Here is a 19,246-nt window from a genome sequence, read left to right on the forward strand (position 1 = left end):
AACAAACATGTTGGTTTATGCATACTCTATTTACGACAGTAATTGCATAATTCACTAATTGCATAACATATTCGGGATAATAATAGCTGAAACTCCAACTAAACAGAGGTTATAAATTAGTAAAAACTACAAGTACATACAAATGTTTTTTTTTAAATTATTTTATTTGTAAGCACATGTTAATATATATAAAAATAACAAAGTATATAAATAACAAAGTAGCACAAATCAGTTTCCGTGTATAGTCGGAACTCGGAAATATGCTGTACGTGCGAAAGGTCATGTGGCCAATTGTCGTGATTCAGATTAGTTATTATTAGTGTTACCAGTATACAATTGTTGGGATTTAATGCATCAGGACTAGTTCGGATATCTGAGAGGATCTCTTCCTCAAATTCACCACAACAATTAAAATCACGATATAAATATTTTGTCATTTCATGTCCCTGCTGTTCAATTATAATATTGTTCATAATTTTCGATGGCAATGTTTCTTTTTGCTATATGAAATACGCATTTCGGATTAACGCCCGGTTTGAAATAATTTCTATAGATTAAACTCTTTGTTCTGCCATCGTCTTTCTTTGCTGCGCAGGTATGATCGTCAGATTAATATGGTCTTTTATTGTCGATAATTTGGTTGACCTATATTGGACGTGGGAGGATCTCTAGCTTTTGGAATTTCCATTGACGACGTGCATGCTTGAAGTTCAAGGTCTTTCTTTGCTGCGCAGGTATGATCGTCAGATTAATATGGTCTTTTATTGCCGATAATTTGGTTGACCTATATTCAGTTAAATCTTGTTTACGTTTCCTGGTGTCATTCTGCGAGGTGTTCAAATACTTGGCATCATTACCTCAATTAAAGCGGAAATTTCAAATTTTCAAGTTATATTTTTAAAATGTATTAAAATAAAGCCTTAAAATAGATGGTATCCATAAACAGTCCAACCTTGTTAAAGAATAATCCTATTTATCCTATAATTCGCTATTGCCAGCTGAGAAATTGGCAAAATTATCATTTTTAACTTCAAATTCCAACGTTGGAAAATGGCTGCCCCATGTTGTCAATAGCAAAACAGGGGAGGTAATTGTGTTGTTATTTCCTGTGTCATAGATTTTTAAGGGTGGGAAATAATGTCCATGATCGTATAATAGTGAGTTGATAACCTATTGAGCAAAAGACAGAAATAATTATGTTTTGACTTTCTTAGAAAATTTGAAATTCTCGCTTTAAGTTGTTTATTTATGAAATAAACCGAAGGTATTCATTGTAATGATTGACTCTTTGATGGGTTTCTTAATCGACAAGTAATAATTAACTCTTTGTAATCTGCCGAAAGTAGATTGATTTATGATACCATAATGGCCGGTTGATTGTTTTACCAATCGGCCTGATAATTAATTCTTTGTAAATCGGCCGAAAGTAGATTGATTTGTGATACCTTAGTGGCCGGTTCATTGTTTTACCAATCGGCTACAGTGTATATTAAAGATCAATCGGCTAAAGCCGACAAAAAACAGTCAATTAAGATCCCTGGTTACAATCCAATATGCACGAATATCGAAAGAAACCAAGACCTTTGTCATATAAGCATAAATTTAAGGTTGCAACAAAATCAGAAACCAGCGGCTGCCAGGCAGGATACTCCCACATTTTGCAACAGATGAATAGAGAACAAGCTAAAAACAAACATGATTTTTTGTACAATCAGGGGCAAAAATCCAGAAAGTTATGGCCTGAAATGTGCAAATATCAAAAGGGAGTGAGATCTTTTCGATATATAGATATGTTTTAAGTTTCGTCAAAATCGGATAAAAATTGTGACCTCTAGAGGGCCCATAACCTTCGTATTACACACTTCTACACAATTTGCATACAAAGAGCGGCCATTTTGTCAGGCAGTTTCATTTCGATTTTCCCGAAATGCGACTTAATCTTCATTATGGTGGAATGCTGATGATTTAAACGGTTTTTAAAATTGAAAAAAATTGTGACCTCTAGAGAATCTGCAAGCTAAAAATGCGATTTTTCGAACAATCAGGGGCCATAATCTAGGAAGTTAAGTTCGGGTATCTGCGATTATCAAAAGGAACCAAGATCTTAGTGTGTAATGGTGATATATTCACACGTTTTTTTAAATCGGATAAAAATTGTGACCTCTACAGGGACCACAAGCTAATAACATGATTTTTTGTTTCATAAAGGGTCATTATTCAGGAAGTTACGATCTGATATGCACGAATATCGACAGGAACCAATATCTTTGGGTTATAAACATGTATTTCAACCTTGATTTACTAGATGTTTACACTATTTGCGTACGTGGGGCGGCCATTTTGTCCAACAGTTTTGGCCTGATTTTCATGAAATTCATATCAACAAACATTACAGTGTAACAGTGATATATTCGAATGTTTTTTTAAACCGAATAATAATTGGGACCTCTAGAGGGACCACAAGCTAAAAACGCGATTCTTCGTACAACCAGAGGCCATAATTCAGGAAATTACGATCTGATATGCGCGAATATTGAAAGGAATCGAGATCTTTGGGTTATAAACTTGCATTTCAAGTTTCATCAAAATCAGATCAAAATTGTGACCTCCAGAGGATCCACAACTTTGATATACCAGATGTTTACACTATTTGCATACGAGGGGTGGACATTTTGTCTGGCAATTTTGGTCGTCAGACAAAATTACGGTGTAACAGTGACATATTTGAACATTTTTTTAAATCGGATAATAATTGTGACCTCTAGAGGGGACCACAAGCTAAAAACGCAATTTTTCGTAAAATCAGGGGCCATAATTCGGGAAGTTACGATTCGATATGCACAAAAATAGAAAGGGGTTATAAACATGGATTTCAAATTTCATCAAAATCAGATGACAACTGTGACCTCCAGAGGGTCCACAATCCTGATACGCAATATTTTGACACTATTTATGAACGAGGGGTGGCCATTTTGTCTGGCAGTTTTGGTCCGATTTTCATGAAATTCGACCTTAACCGTCATTACAGTGTAACAGTGATATATTAAAACATTTTTTTAAATCGGAATAAAATTGTGACCTCCATAGGGTCCACAAGCTAAAAAATGTGATTTTTTTTACAATCAGGGGCCATAATTCAGGAAGTTACAGTCCGATATGCACGAATATCGAAAGGAACCAAGATCTTTGGGTTATAAACTTACATTTCAAATTTCAACAAAATCAGATAACCAGCGGCTGCCAGGCAGGATACGCCCACATTTTCCAAGAGATGGACAGAGAACAAGCTAAAACAAAACGATTTTTTGTACAATCAGGGGCCATAATCAAGAAAGTTATGGTCTGAAATGTGCAAATATCAAAAGGGACTCAGATTTTCGGAATATAAAAGATAGGTTTCAAGTTTCATCAAAATCGGATAAAAATTCTGACCTCTAGAGGGTCCATAACCTTTGAAGTACATATACACCGTTTGTGTACAAAGAGCGGCCATTTTGTCAGGCACTTTCATTTCGATTTTTACAAAATCAGATAAAAATTGTGACCTCTATAGGGCCCACAAACTAAAAACATGATTTTTTGTACAATCAGGGGCCATTATCCATGAAGTTATGGTCCGATACATGCCAATATCGAAAGGAACCGAGATCTTAGGGAGATAAACCTATATTTCAAGTTTCGTTGAAATCGGATAAAAATTTCAACCTGTAGAGTGTCTACAAACAATTGTGGACGTCCAGACATGAAAATGTGGGCGTATAAAAAACATTGTACTATTCAACTATATCATTGCACAAAATATGATCAGTTATTCACATGTACTTGTATAGTTGTAACAAATGTCAAACTTTGTATGCTGGAAAAAAGGAAGTTTGGAAATTCTTTCAAAAATTGTACTTTTATGGTATATTATAAATACAAGAATACAGTAATACTTACAACTTGTTTAGCTGATGCTATAGTACAGACAATAATACCAGATGATATTAAACCTACAGATATATATTTACTTAGATTATATCTGAAATATACAATAAAAAATAATTGTTATACAGTCTATCTATAATCTATACACAATTTCAGATATTATACATGTATCCATCTATACGTTATTTCAGAGATTATATCTATTTATACATAATTTCAGATACCATACATCTATTATGGTATACTTTTTTTTAGAAAAGCAGTTTTGCAGGTGTAGTAATAGAGAAGATACACGTAGCAGCATATCTTAAAGATATCCTTTCAGACCTTTGATCACTTTCATTTCAAATAGAAAACAATTTAAGCACAGGTCTACATAGATACAAGAATGTAGCTAAAACAATGGTATACCGATATCCGTATGTAGATTAGTGGGTTTCAGCTACAGTTGGCCTCTATTAACTATACAGTTTTACCATATTTAATTATTAAGTAAACTGGCTTAGTTAGAGAATGCAAGTGATTTCGCCCAACCACTTTCTGACTTTACTCAATTTGGATTTTAAGAGAGGAAAATCATCAGTTGAAATGGGTTAGTTTTGAAATTGAATTTCACACCAAATAACTAACACAGGCTGGTACTCATAACAATTAACATATCACTGTTGACTAGGTATGCCAGAAAAATTGTAACCATTAAAGGAGTTAAACCTGTAACTCAATATTTTCCATTAAACTTAAAATTCGAAATTAAAAACACAGATTAAAATTCAATTTTGGTCCATTTCAATGAATATTGATGTTATCTTGACATGAAAATATGGGATCCTAATATCTAATATTTAAGATAAAATGAACATGTTAAAATCATTACACAAGTCGTGTATTCTACTTCTACAGTTTTGGATGCTACTTGTTATGAACAAAGAAAAGCATATCCTACAAGACAATGCAGAAGTAATTAGTAATGGCTTATTCACAAACAATAAATTCATAATAAACCAGTGGATGCCAGGCAGGATACGCCCACATTATGCAAGAGATCGATAGAGAACAAGCTAAAAACAAAAACGATTTTTTGTACAATCAGTGGCCATAATCCAGAAAGTTATGGTCTGAAATGCACAAATATCAAAAGGGACTGAGATTTTTGGAATATAAAGATCTGTTTTAAGTTTCATCAACATCGGATAAAAATTGTGAACCCAATTTCATTTCGATTTTCCCGAAATTCGAATTCAACCTTCATTATGGTGAAATGGTAATATAAAATTTGAATTCAACCTTCATTATGGTGAAATGGTAATATATTTAAACAGCTTTTAAAATCGGAAAAAAATATTGTGACCTCTAGAGAATCCGTCATAATCCAGGAAGATACTTTCGAATATGCGCGATTATCAAAAGGAACCAAGATCTTAGTGTGTAATGGTGATATATTCATATGTTTTTTTTTTTAAATCGGATAAAAATTGTGACCTCTACATGGACCGCAAGCTAAAAAAGTGATTTTATGTACAATCAGGGGCCATAATTCAGGAAGTTATGATGCGATATGTGCAAATGGTTATAAACATGCATTTCAAGTGTCATCAAAATCGGAACAACCTTGATATACCCGATGTATACACTATTTGCATACAAGGGGCGGCCATTTTGTCTGACAGTTTTGGTCCCATTTTCAGGAAATTCGAACTCAACCATCATTAGGGTGTAACGGTGATATACTAAAACGTTTTTTAAATCGGATAAAAATTTTGACCTCTAGAGGGACCACAAGCTAAAAGCGCGATTTTTCGTACAATCAGGGGCCATAATTCAGGAAGGTACGATCTGATATGCGCGGATATTGAAAGGAACCAAGATCTTTGGGTTATAAACATGCATTCCAAGTTTCATCAAAATCATATGAAAATTGTGACCTCTAGAAGGTCCACAACCTTGATATACCATATTTTTACACTATTTGTGTGAAAGGGGCGGCTATTTTGTCTGGCAGTTTTGGTCTGATTTTCATGAAATTCAAACTCTGTCATCATTAGGGTGTAACGGTGATATACCTAAACTGTTTTCTAAATCCGATAAAAATTGTGACCTCTAGAGGGACCACAAGTTAAAAACATGATTTTTCGTATAATCAGGGGCCATAATTCAGGAAGTTACGATCCGATTTGCGTGAATATCAAAAGAACCATGATCTTTGGGTTATAAACATGAATTTCAAGTTTCATCAAAATCGGATCAAAATTGTGACCTCTAGATTTTCCACAAGCTAAAAACGTGAGGCCATTATCCATGAAGTTATTTGTCCGATACATGCCAATAGCAGGGGTAGAAACTAACCTGAAATGGTCACTAGCCATTTGGGCTAGTAGCTTTCAGATCTTACTAGCCCAGCCAACATTCTACTAGCCCAGTAAGAAACTGACACCAGACTAAAAATTCTGATTTAGACTGTTGTTTTTGTAGTAGGGTGTTTTAGCCCCTTTAAATATTTTAGTAGGGTGTTATAGCCACTTTAACTATTTCAGTCAGTCTCTATTGTCTTGAGTATCCAGCTAGCCTTTTCTTTCCAGTGGTGATATTTACTTTAGTTTAAAGTTTAAAAATGCTATTGATATAAGGTAGTGAGTAGATTTCATTCCCTTGGAAACCTGCTTTGTTGATTTTGGTTACTAACTTCACTCTTCTATTTTCTACCCATCTTTAAACAGCTCTTCTTAATTACAGCACAAATTAATCATTTATTTCAAGGTAGGTTTTGTATTTGTTTGACTGGACTAGACATTTTAAACTATATAAATAATTCCAAACTATTAAAGTAAATATTAGCAAGTTAATAATAATATATATATAGAAATTAAATAACCTTATATTTCATAAGTAAATGTTGATTAAATATATTTTTCCCTCATGTGTAAAGTCTTTTAATTGTGATATCTATTTGTTTTATAGTGTTTCGTATTGTGTTGACTATAAAGTGTATAACTTTATAAATCATCTTTATTTTCCTGGAAAAAAGCACCTGTCTTAGGGTATGTTTGAAATATGTATTTATATCTTGAATCTTTGTTAGAATGGTTCAATGTAAATAGATAGTCTTTTCATTTTAATGCATAATAATATAGTACTTATATTATAACAGAGATACCGTATTTAATAGTTCACTTTTGTAAATAATCATTTTGTATCTTTTCAGTGTTTTTGTTATGTGTATGAAGTGTATTTTGTCCTGAAATAAACTGTTGTATTGTTAATTGGAGTCAACTAGTCTATACAACTTTTCCCACGACCTGGACTGCCGGATAGTCTGTCTGTCCGTCAAAACTCCTGCTACATTTTGTTCATCATTAATCAATCAAAAACACCAAAATACATGCACTTAAATTTATTTTGGCACATTTAATAATACAACAAATAGACTTTGTTCATTGTTGCCTCTGTTTTTTCATCAAATAATGAATTCATTAATCAGTCATGAAGACATATATATTAAAATTCAATTTGGCACATTTCATTTCATATTTCATATTTGTCCTTTGGAAGTTTAATCTTCAATACAATAGATTTTTTCAGGGGCCTCATTTGTATTTATATTTCATTTATGTTTTATAAATTCAGTTGTGATGTGCAAAATAATATGATGTAATGTCCTTAAAATTTAATATCATAACTTGTCACTGAGTGATGAAGTTATTTATAGCAGAGCACGTGTCTTCATTGCCGTAATATCTCGCTGTTATAAAACCTTTTAACATCCATGTTCTTCGCTAAATTGCTTCATGTATATATATCAACGATTATGTTAGGCGATTTATGATAATTAACCTGAAATATGACTGAAAAGTTATTCAATTATATCGACTTTCGCTTCATAATTCATCGAGGTGTAAACAGATTAAAAACACGTAAATAGTGATGGCGACGATTTTCGGAAGTTAGTTTCATGACAGTGTTCATTAAGTCAAATTATCAATTATTACAACTACCAAAATATCAGGTCGCCACACAGGCTAATTGATTTTGAATTTCATTCGCCGGTACTGACTTTTACTCGCCATGGGCGACCGGGCGAGCGTTAGTTTCTATCCCTGCAATATCGAAAGGAACCGAGATCTTTGGGAGATAGAGCTATATTTCAAGTTTCATAAAAATCGGATAAAAATTGTGACCTGTAGAGTGTCCACAAACAAATTGATGACGGACAGGGGCGACGACAATATACGTCCACATGAAAATGTGGGCGTATAAAAATATGTATAGAATGGACTAATCAGGCGTAAATGACTGTTGTTCAATTTTAACTATTCACATATTTCACCAACAATATTGATAAGCATTTACAATAAAAAACTTAAAAATTGAATATTAATCACTTAATATATATAAATATTATATTAATACAAATGTATGTGCTTTTAGACCCATTTTCGGCTATTTTAAGGTTCCGAATATAGAGTCATACTCCCTTGAAGCCTGAATCACTGTTGGAAAGTAGGATTTACATGTAATACTAATAGTATTCTTTCAATGGAGTGAATTTATCATGTCAAATATTGCAAGGTTGAAAGGAATAGACGCTATTTAGACCGGAGGCTCAGTGCAGGGTTGGGTTGGGAGGGTCCATCAAATGGGCACAAAACCAGACCCAACTTTTCTAGAGTAAAATTTTGCGTAGAATACGAAGCCGAGTGGTAATCAGTCTGCCTAATCTTGCCTGACCCATTACCCACCTAGAGTGTCAACAATTTTAATGCGTAACAACAGTTCCCCACAATTTTTATGCATGGTCTAGTCTGACCCAACTAGCAATTTTTTTGTGTGGCTTAGGTTTTTTTTTTGGCAATTAGTGTTGTTATTTCGTTATTTATTGATTTTTCGATATTTTGGGTTTTACAGACTTTTTAGATAATTAGCATCAAAATTTTTTTCCGTTTTTATCACTATTTTGGTATTTTGTCTGCATTTTTTGGTGCTAGCACCACTGAGGTACACGATGGGAACAACGGACAAGCTGAGATCGACACCAGTGTTCAAGATGGTGGAAGCAGGCCTGAACCACCAGACTCAGCTGTTTCTGAAGTGTCAGAGGAAAATTCACAGCCAGATGACCCGGAGCCCAGAAGATCGGGAAGAGAAAGAAAACAACCGCTCCGGTATGAAGATTATGTCATGTCACAGCAACCAGCATCTTCGGTACCTTCTACCCTACAGTTGCGTGCTGAACTGGCAAGATCGCTGTTACCACCAGATTTCATGAGTTTGTCACCAGATAGGTTGCAGGTCGTACTAACTATGTTGCCAGGTTTATGCAAGTCCTTGTTTCCGGATGTATTTTAGTTTAGCTGGTGTTGGAGACGGCCAGGTCATATTGTGATCGGATGTCGAATATGGTTAATGTCGGGGACAACATTTGCATTAGGGGGGAAGTATGTGGGAGAGTGATTTTATTGGGGAATATTTTAAAGTCACCAATACTAAGTTTTAAATGTTAGATAATATGTTCCACTTCACTAGCTTTAGCTATCCTGTGTTTCTATCGACTTTCTATCCACTATCTTAAGTTAGAGTGAGTTTCTTCTCACTTTTGGTATCTTGTCTTGGTTTTAACCTTTGAACCTGAGTATATTGTGGTCAGGTGATTTGGTATCCAGGGAATGTTTGGACACTTAGGTAATAGAGTTTGAGGCAATAGGTTGACTATTTTCAGTTCTCCATATTGCAACTTATTTCTGTATAGTCATAGTTTAATTAGCTAGTTTTAGATATTTCATTTCTAATATAGTTTATATAGAAGTTAGATTAAAGTATTCAATAGTTCCAGTGATTGCCAGGTAGGGTATGTATTATATATGGTTTTATGTAGTTTTATCATAGTTTTCAAAGTCTTGGTCATGTTGGACATATAGTGTCAGACATATTGGATTTTTAGTAAAATGTAAAGTTCCTTGGGTTTAGTAATGGTTTATAGTTAGTATATTATACATTTCACCACTTTCATTCAAATATACTTTAAAACATCTATTGCATATTCACACATTCATATATTTTATTACAGATACTTCAGGGTAAGCTACTTATTAAGTGTTTAGTTATTTAGATTATTTAGATTGGTATTATTACATACATATACTTTAACTTGTAGCTGTCATACAAGTTAGCAGGATGAAGTTAATTATATAGGCAGTATTTAAGATCGTGTTTAAGTGACTAAGTAAAATGGATTTATAGATAGGCCTATGTAGCATGTATCTAGTATGTATATTTCTACTACTAAAGTTATGATGCTATTATTAATTTGTAATGGGGTATAGATATAGATTTTATCAATTCAACATATGTATTATTATATATATTTAGTCTTATTTATTATGTATTTCAGGGTTTCTGTTATATCTGAATAAACCGTTGAATCGAACCCTTGGTGTGGTTTTTTCTACAACTAGAGAATGGACCCCCCGTAACAATTATATGGTACAACCGAACCGGTTTTTCATCAAAGACTCTATGCCTGGCAACTTTTGTGGTAAAGTCTAGATATCGTATCCACAGATCCATTTCACAACAAGTTGAAAGTTTAAAAAGAATCGTTGCGAAGATAATTTGAAACGCATTTACGACTAGGCATCACAAAAGTAATGTCGACCAATTTCCTCTTTCGCTTTAGGTAGGCCTATGATATTAGAATGGCATCATCATTGTTGCTGCTGAGATCTCCTGCTTCTTCTTGTACTTTGGCTAGTGTCCATTGCTGAAGAAAAACAGTAGTTGCGATTGTCACAGTAATTCCAATGAAGAGGATGGTTGTGACATTAACAAAGAGGAAATCGTGAGCCATGGCTTTTGGGATACCTAGTCGTAAATGCATTTCAAATTATCTCTGTAATTATCATTTTTAAACTTAGAACTTGTTGTGAAATACATTTTACACTTTCACAATTGACAAATATGAATCCATGACACCATCTGTCTAGATTCTAGATGATACCACAAAAGGTTGCCAGACTCTTCAAAGTAAAAATCTATCACATTACCATTTGTGGACCAGAAATGAAATGCAATGTGGGTTAATGTCCTACTGTTCTAACTTGGTCAATGAAGATGGCTATTCGTCATACAGTGTGAAATGAGGGAAAAATATGCCCAGACACAGGGATCGAATTTCGGACCTCGTTGAGCCTTACCCACTGAGCCACTATTTCGGCCTACAGAATAGGTAAATTCTTAACAACTAGATATATTTTCAAAGATATATTAAAATTCCATACAATTTTGCTGGAATAATATTAAATCTTGTTTTCTGATTTACGAGATCTAGTATAATTAATTCCAACCTCCCCTAAAAAACTACTACACATTTTTATAATAAGCCAAGCCAATAGAAAGACTGACAATTGTCCCGTTTTGTTCTTAAAGTAGCTAAGTCTCTAACTCAATATCATCCAAAATCTTCAACATTGAAAACACGATTTATTTGTCAAATTAAATCAACATTGATGTTGTGATCTTACCGGAAAAAGATGGAGTTTTGATATACAATATGTAAGACAAAATATACATTTTACCATTGGTACACGAATCGTGTACCATAATGCGCTTCAGCCCCAGTTGTAACAATAGTCTCGAGGGACGAGGCTAGACACATTGCACCAAATCAAACAGCGTATGTAGACTGGAATAACCAGACGCTAGAAATTTGCACTCGATTGAGACTGCTGGCTTATTTCGCTGAACATAACTGATTTGAAATTGGAATAAAAACGGTAACCATTGAATGTAAATCAGTTTATATACATTCATATTACAGTATTATATGCGTTGCGACCCACTTTTGTCAATTTCTAGGTCCCAAATGTTAGCGATTTAGCTCCTTTAAGCAATCATCTATGATGTCCAAAATCTATTTTTGAGGTAATATTTAAGTTCAGTGATCCTGAAAACCCCATAAAGGACATATTACAAGCCGTACAAAACAGAAAAATGACGATTATCTGAAAAATCATTCATTTTAGGGAAAATCTTGCCGCCATCTTGGATTTTAGCCATCTTGGATTTTGGAAACCCTTTTTTTTTAGAGGTTGTATTTAAGTTCTGTGACATCGAAAACCCCTTAAGCGGCATATTACAGGGCATGTCAAACTGTAAAATGACGATTATCCGCGGCATCGATCATTTTAGGCAATTTTGACTGCCATTTTGAATTTTCGCCATCTTGGATTTTGGGAAACTAATTTTATAGATCAATTGTAAGTACAATGACTATGAAAACCCTATATATGATATATCACAAGTCTTACCTTGCGTGATACTCATCCATCCTAACAAGAAATTCATTTTTCGTCAAATTTTGGCGGCCATTTTGGAAATCAGACAGATTCAACCGAAATAACGTCACAGAAGTGTCATAATATCAAAAACGTCTTCAGTGACAAATTTTTCCTCAAAAACAACCGGTCCCCAAATATCGTTGCGATTGCGACAACCCTAAAAAAACGTTCACATGGTTAGTACCCTACCTCGCCGAGGCTCAACATTTTAAAATTGACAGTCTACTCAAGACTTTTGTTGAGTTTGCGGCCACCGCAGCTGTACAGACTGGGTCACTGAGTGTATTTATTTATGCCAAATGAATAACTTAAAGATGGGTTCCCAGAAAAGTATTTATCGGGTGGTTATTTCCAATAAAAATATAGCAATTTTGGTATATATGTAGAGATATCCAATCTTACTAGAAAAATACTGGATTCCCCGAAAAACACTCATGGAGCGTATACAGGACAAAAATGTAAGGGTTCCCCTAATCAACAGCCCGACGATCAGCGACTTCTGCACACATGATGTCAAAGGTCACAAGCGAACATTGAGCACTTGATGTACAAGTTGATAAACTTTATGAAGAGTTAGACGTACAATAATTTCTGAGATAAAAATGATGGAAAAAGATGCAGGTAGTGGATAATCCGAGAATTTAATTAGGATTCGATATTTGTAATAAATAGTAAGCGATTAAAGACAACATCGTCTTATGTATGCAATGAATTCTCCTCTGACTCCCAAGACGTGACGTAAACATGACCTGGTTTGATCGAATTTTAATAGCAGGGCATTCCTTCGCAATTACAATGTTTGAGAAGGATTTGAAGCATAATTATGACAAATTAATTAGTTTGAATATGTTTTTAGTCCATATATACCATTAAATCACCCAGTTTGTACGCGGGAACCCATCTTTAGGAAGATCCCACACAAAATTTGGCTAAATTTACCCTGAGCATGATTTGGTAGTAAACTTATAAAATAAATCTTGAAAAAAAAGCCAAAAACGTTGCTTTTTTCAGAATAATCTGTTGATTTGGAAAATATATGATTCATTCACCAACATGTGTCATATAACAGCAGCAGTAGAATGTTATTGCGAACATTTTGAGCCATATTCCATATCAATAGGTCAATCTGTGAAAGAGTTATGAAGGTTTCCTTGACCGCTCAATTGCAATGAAAAAATGGCGGCCATTTTTAAAGATGGTCGCCAAAATGGCATTAAGCAAATTTGAACACTTTGGGCACCAGGCTAACTGAAAATCATGGTTGAATTTATTCATCAAATTGGTGATGATACTCCGAAATCCAAGGTCTGCCACATGGACTATTGGGGCGTTTTCAAGATATTTGGGGTCAAATGAGGTCATTTGCACTGAAAGTGAATGTGCAGCCATTCTTATATATCATGTAAACATGGTGAAAATGATCGAAAGTAAACACTCTTTCAACCAGCGGCTGCCAGGCAGGATACGCCCACATTTTCGAGAGATGGATAGAGAACAAGCTAAAATGAAAGTGAATTTTTCCTACAATCAGGGGCCATAATTCAGTAAGTTACGGTCCGATATGCGCAAATATCGAAAGGAACCGAGATCTTTGGGTTATAAACTTACATTTTAAGTTTCAACAAAATCGGATAAAAATTGTGACTTCTATAGGGTTCACAACCTTGATATACCATATTTTTACGCTATTTGAGAACGAACAGCGGCCATTTTGTCTGTCAACTTTGGGCCGATTTTCACGAAATTCGAACTCAGTCGTCCTTAGGATGTAACGGTGATATAATAATACGTTTTTTTAAATCGGATAAATATTATGACCTCTATAGGGTCCACAAGCTAAAAACGCGATTTTTCGTACAATCAGGGGCCATAATTCAGGAAGTTACGATCCGATATGCGTGAATATCAAAAGGAACCGAGATCTTTGGGTAATAAACTTACATTTTAAGTTTCAACAAAATCGGATTAAAATTGTGACCTCCATAGGGTCCACAACCTTGATATACCATATTTTTACGCTATTTGAGAACGAAGGGCGGCCATTTTGTCTTTCAATTTTGGGCTGATTTTCACGAAATTCTACTCAGCCGTCCTTAGGGTGTAACGGTGATATAATAATACGTTTTTTTAAATCGGATAAAAATTATGACCACATGCTAAAAACACGATTTTTCGTACAATCAGGGGCCATAATTCAGGAAGTTATGGTCCGATATGCGCGAATATCGAAAGGAACCGAGATCTTTGGGTAATAAACTTACATTTCAAGTTTCAACAAAATCGGATAAAAATTGTGACCTCTATACGGTTCACAACCTAGATATACCATATTTTTACGCTATTTGAGAACGAAGGGCGGCCATTTTGTCTTTCAATTTTGGGCTGATTTTCACGAAATTCTACTCAGCCGTCCTTAGGGTGTAACGGTGATATAATAATACGTTTTTTTAAATCGGATAAAAATTATGACCACATGCTAAAAACACGATTTTTCGTACAATCAGGGGCCATAATTCAGGAAGTTATGGTCCGATATGCGCGATTATCGAAAGGAACCGAGATCTTTGGGTAATAAACTTACATTTCAAGTTTCAACAAAATCGGATAAAAATTGTGACCTCTATACGGTTCACAACCTAGATATACCATATTTTTACGCTATTTGAGAACGAACGGCGGCCATTTTGTCTGTCAATTTTGGGCCGATTTTCACGAAATTCGAACTCACCCACCCTTAGGGTGTAACGGTGACATAATAATACGTTTTTTTAAATCGGATAAAAATTATGGTCCACAAGCTAAAAACACGATTTTTCGTATTATCAGGGACCATAATTCAAGAAATTACGGTCCGATATGCGTGAATATCAAAAGGAATCGAGATCTTTGGGTTATAAACTTACATTTCAAGTTTCAACAAAATCGGATATAAATTGTGACCTCTATAGTGTCCACAAGCTAAAAACGTGATTTTTCGTACAAACAGGGGCCATAATCCATGAAGTTTCGATCCGATACATGCCAATATCGAAAGGAACCGAGATCTTTTGGAGATAAACCTATATTTCAAGTTTCGTCAAAATCGGATAAGAATTGTGACCTGTAGAGTGTCCACAAACAAATTGTGTGGACGTATAATAAAAATGTAAACTTGCTAAATTCACTTTTGTTCTTTGTGACCCCGGAGGTCAAAAGGTCAAATTTTCCATTTTTACACTAGGAAGATTTAAAGCAATAAATGTCAGCGAAAAATATAAAGATAGGTTGCCAGGCAACAAAACATACGCCCCCAGCAGCTAAATCGTCCGAGCAGTCGACAAGGGTTGTCACATATTTATTCTTTTGCAGGTAATTAGGGGAATTTAATAGAAAATTTCATACAGATGACATTATAATTTTCGTTGTTTGAAGGTTCACAAGGTTCTAAAAACTAAAACAAGGGCCGTAACTCTGGAAGCAATCTACAGAAATTGTTCAAATTCGACAGGCTTTTTTCGTTTTACTAATTCAAATAATGCATATAAATTTCATACAGATCGGATGATAACTTTTGTTGTTCGAAAGTTCACAAAGTTCAACAAAATAAATCAAGGGCCATAACTCTAGACGTAATTGACGGAAATTGATGACATTCAATAGGCTTGTTCTTCTTCATTTCATTAATTTAGGTGATAACTGAAACTCAATAGGCTTGTTAGTTTTACTAATTTAAATGATACATATAAATTTCATACAGATCGGATAATAACTTTTTTCGTTAGAGCATTTGCAAGGTACAACAAAGTGAAACAAGGGCCATAACTCATGGCGTAATTAACGGAAATTGCTGAAATTCAATAGGCTTCTTCATTTCGCTAATTTTAATGATGCATATCAATTTCAAACAGATCGGATGATAATTGTTGTCATTAGAGTGTTCACAACATTCAACAAAGTGAAACAAGAGCCATAACTCTAGATGTAATTAACGGAAATTGCTGAAAATCAATAGGTTTCTTTGTTTTACTAATTTAAATGATGCATATAAATTTCATACAGATCGGTTGATAACTTTTATCGTTAGAGCATTCACAAGGTGCAAAAAAGTGAAACAAGGGCCATAACTCCAGAAGAAATTAACGGAAATCGCTGAAATTCAATAGGTGTCTTCATTTCACTAATTTAAATGATGCATATCAATTTCATACAGATCGGTTGATAACTTTTGTCATTAGAGCGTTCACAAGATTTAACAAAGTGAAACAAGGGCCATAACTCTAGATGTAATTAATGGAAATTGGTGAAATTCAATAGGCTTCTTTGTTTTACTAATTTAAATAATGCATATAAATTTCATACGGATCGGTTGATAACTTTTGAAACAAGGGCCATAACTCCAGAAGAAATTTAACGGAAGTTATTGAAATTAAATAGGCTTCTTCATCGTACTAATGCAAACAACATATATCAATTTCAAAACAATCGGTTGATAAATGTAGTCTGTAGAGTGTTCACAAGAAATTGTGGACGAGGACGGACAGGCGGACGGACGGATGGGGGCGACGGCAATATACGACCACATTTCCATGTGGGCGTAAAAAAACTAAAGCGAAATCTGTTCTAATTAATAACAGGAACATTTAAAACTTATCTTTAGGTGGTCTTAGCACCGTACATAACAGAACCAAATCAAAATCTCCCCGATTTAGTTTAATAACAATTGTTATACATAATGGAACTAGTTGTCGGAAAAACAAGTGAATAGTTTGATGGTTGGAATCCAGCCTGCAGGCTGTGTCGATTTCCGGGAATCCCAATCTGGCAAAACCGACGTTAATCTGTGACCAGAAAACATGTATCTGACGGCGTGATTAAAAGTTTGCAAATTTTTTATGAGTTTTCATGAATTTCGTCGGAACATGGACACAGATAAAATCGATGGATGCATTGAACATAATAGCTCATGGGATATAAATGCCGTACTGGTAAGTGTTACCAGGGAAAAGTTTGGTAGGTTTCGTGATGTGGTCTGCAGGCTGGAGTCCAGCCATAAACTATTCAATTGTTTTTTTCGGACAAATAGTTTTATTATGTATAGCAATCGTTTTTTGAAACTAAATCGGAGAGATTTTGATTTGATAGTTTTTACATATTTTTGAAACAGGTTTCGAAGTGTTTTGGTTCTGTTATGCAAGATCTTTTTCGAATTTCCAAAGTAAAAGTTCGGTGCTAAGACAAGCTAGAGATACCTTTTAAATGTTTCTATTATTAATTAGAACAGGTTTTGCTTTAGTTTTTATATTTTACGCTGTCATTTATTGCTTTAAATCTTCCGAGTGCAAAAACGGAAAATTGGACCTTTTGAACTCCGGAGTCACAAAGAACAAAGGTGAATTTAGCAAGTTTACATTTTTATTGAAAGAGTGATTACTTTCGATCATTTTCAGCATGTTTTCATGATAATATAAGAATGGCTGTGCATTCACATTCAAATTTCAATGCAAATGACTTCATTTGACCTTTGACCCCAAATATCTCGAAAACTCTACGCCAAATTTTACTGCCTGCTAACAGGCAATGTAAAAAACACTGTGACAAGTAGCAATATTGTTTCTATGTCCGACTTAGAATGCCATATTCTAAATGAGCTTCCAGTAAACTCTTTGATTAAAAACTACTATAAATATGCACAACTTATAATGAATTTTAAAACACCTGTAGCTCTTTGACATTTCGTATACAGTATTCGTGTACAATCTGACATGACACATGTAAATAAATCCAAAGCATTATTGTCTCTTTATAAGTAGACTAAATGAAATATAATGTCTACTTACTTTCTTTTTAATATAATTATTCCTAATAAAAGAGTAGCAGCTAGAGAACCCTGAAAACATTGAATTGTACAATATAAAAGTATTTAAAACTTATAAATAATCAAAAATTTTAAATATACAATTGAATTAGCAATATGTCCCCTAAAAGAATCTTTGTTTTCCCGCACCATCCAGTATACCCAATTTAAATTGTCAAGTACTGCTCACCTCAAGGCGATTTGATGATGCAGTGGTAATTGATTGAAGGGGCATTAGGTAGGATTATTTTAGGCTAGCCTCGGTCGTCTTTACTAACAAACTCACTGCAACCTTCTGTCCCAAATTATGACTGGTTAACAGTCTGATCAACAACCAATACATTACCACGTAATAAAATCAATCGGGATTAACCTGAGCTCTAAATATGTTACTGTAAAGTGTCTGGTGACAATCGTGGCTACATTACATCATAACGCGAGAAATGTATTTCGCGCGAGTACATCACAGTATATTAAAGAGAAACTAATTTTATTGTGTGATAAACGAGGCTATCCAAAATAGCTACAATGTAAACATTGGGTAATCGCTGTGTAAACATGGAATCTTTATATTATCTCTTGGACCACACAGCAGACGAACAATATTTTCACCATCTTTTAATACATTTATAACGTCCATGATTTAATCAACTGTCCGAAGATCCCAAATCAAAGAGAAAGGCTGTCATGTTACATACTGTGTTTCAACAAACTGGGTAGAAAAAATACGACATGGGTCATTCCATATCAACTAGACCAATGGTGGAAACATGACCCCCTCCAAAACCAGCGGCTGCCAGGCAGGATACGCCCACATTTTCGAGAGATGGATAGAGAACAAGCTAAAAAGAAAGTGATTTTTCCTACAATCAAGGGCCATAATTCAGGAAATTACAATTCGATATGCGCAAATATGGAAAGGAACCGAAATCTTTGTGTTATAAACTTACATTTCAAGTTTCAACAAAATCGGATTAAAATTGTGACCTCTATAGGATCCACAGCCTCTATATACCATATTTTTACGCTATTTGAGAAAGAAGGGCGGCCATTTTGTCTGTCAGTTTTGGGTGTATTTTCACGAAATTCGAACTCAGCCGTCCTAAGGGTGTCACGGTGATATAATAATACGTTTTTTTAAATCGGATAAAAATTATGA

At 34.4% G+C, this 19,246-nt stretch overlaps 1 protein-coding gene across 2 annotated transcripts in view; it reads right to left on the reverse strand.

Moving 5' to 3' along the window:
* Positions 1-19,246, reverse strand: part of LOC126828397 (UDP-xylose and UDP-N-acetylglucosamine transporter) — a 69,080-nt gene that overhangs the window by 21,636 nt on the left and 28,198 nt on the right. For both annotated transcript variants that reach the window (XM_050558187.2, XM_050558185.2), the window contains exons 4-5: positions 18,071-18,120; positions 3,940-4,021 (exon numbers count right to left, since the gene is read on the reverse strand). In XM_050558187.2, coding sequence (XP_050414144.1) covers positions 3,940-4,021; positions 18,071-18,120 — 132 coding nt within the window. The remainder of the gene's footprint in view (positions 1-3,939; positions 4,022-18,070; positions 18,121-19,246) is intronic.

This window comes from Patella vulgata, chromosome 7 (genome assembly GCF_932274485.2).
Source record: "Patella vulgata chromosome 7, xgPatVulg1.2, whole genome shotgun sequence".
NCBI classification, from domain to species: domain Eukaryota; kingdom Metazoa; phylum Mollusca; class Gastropoda; family Patellidae; genus Patella; species Patella vulgata.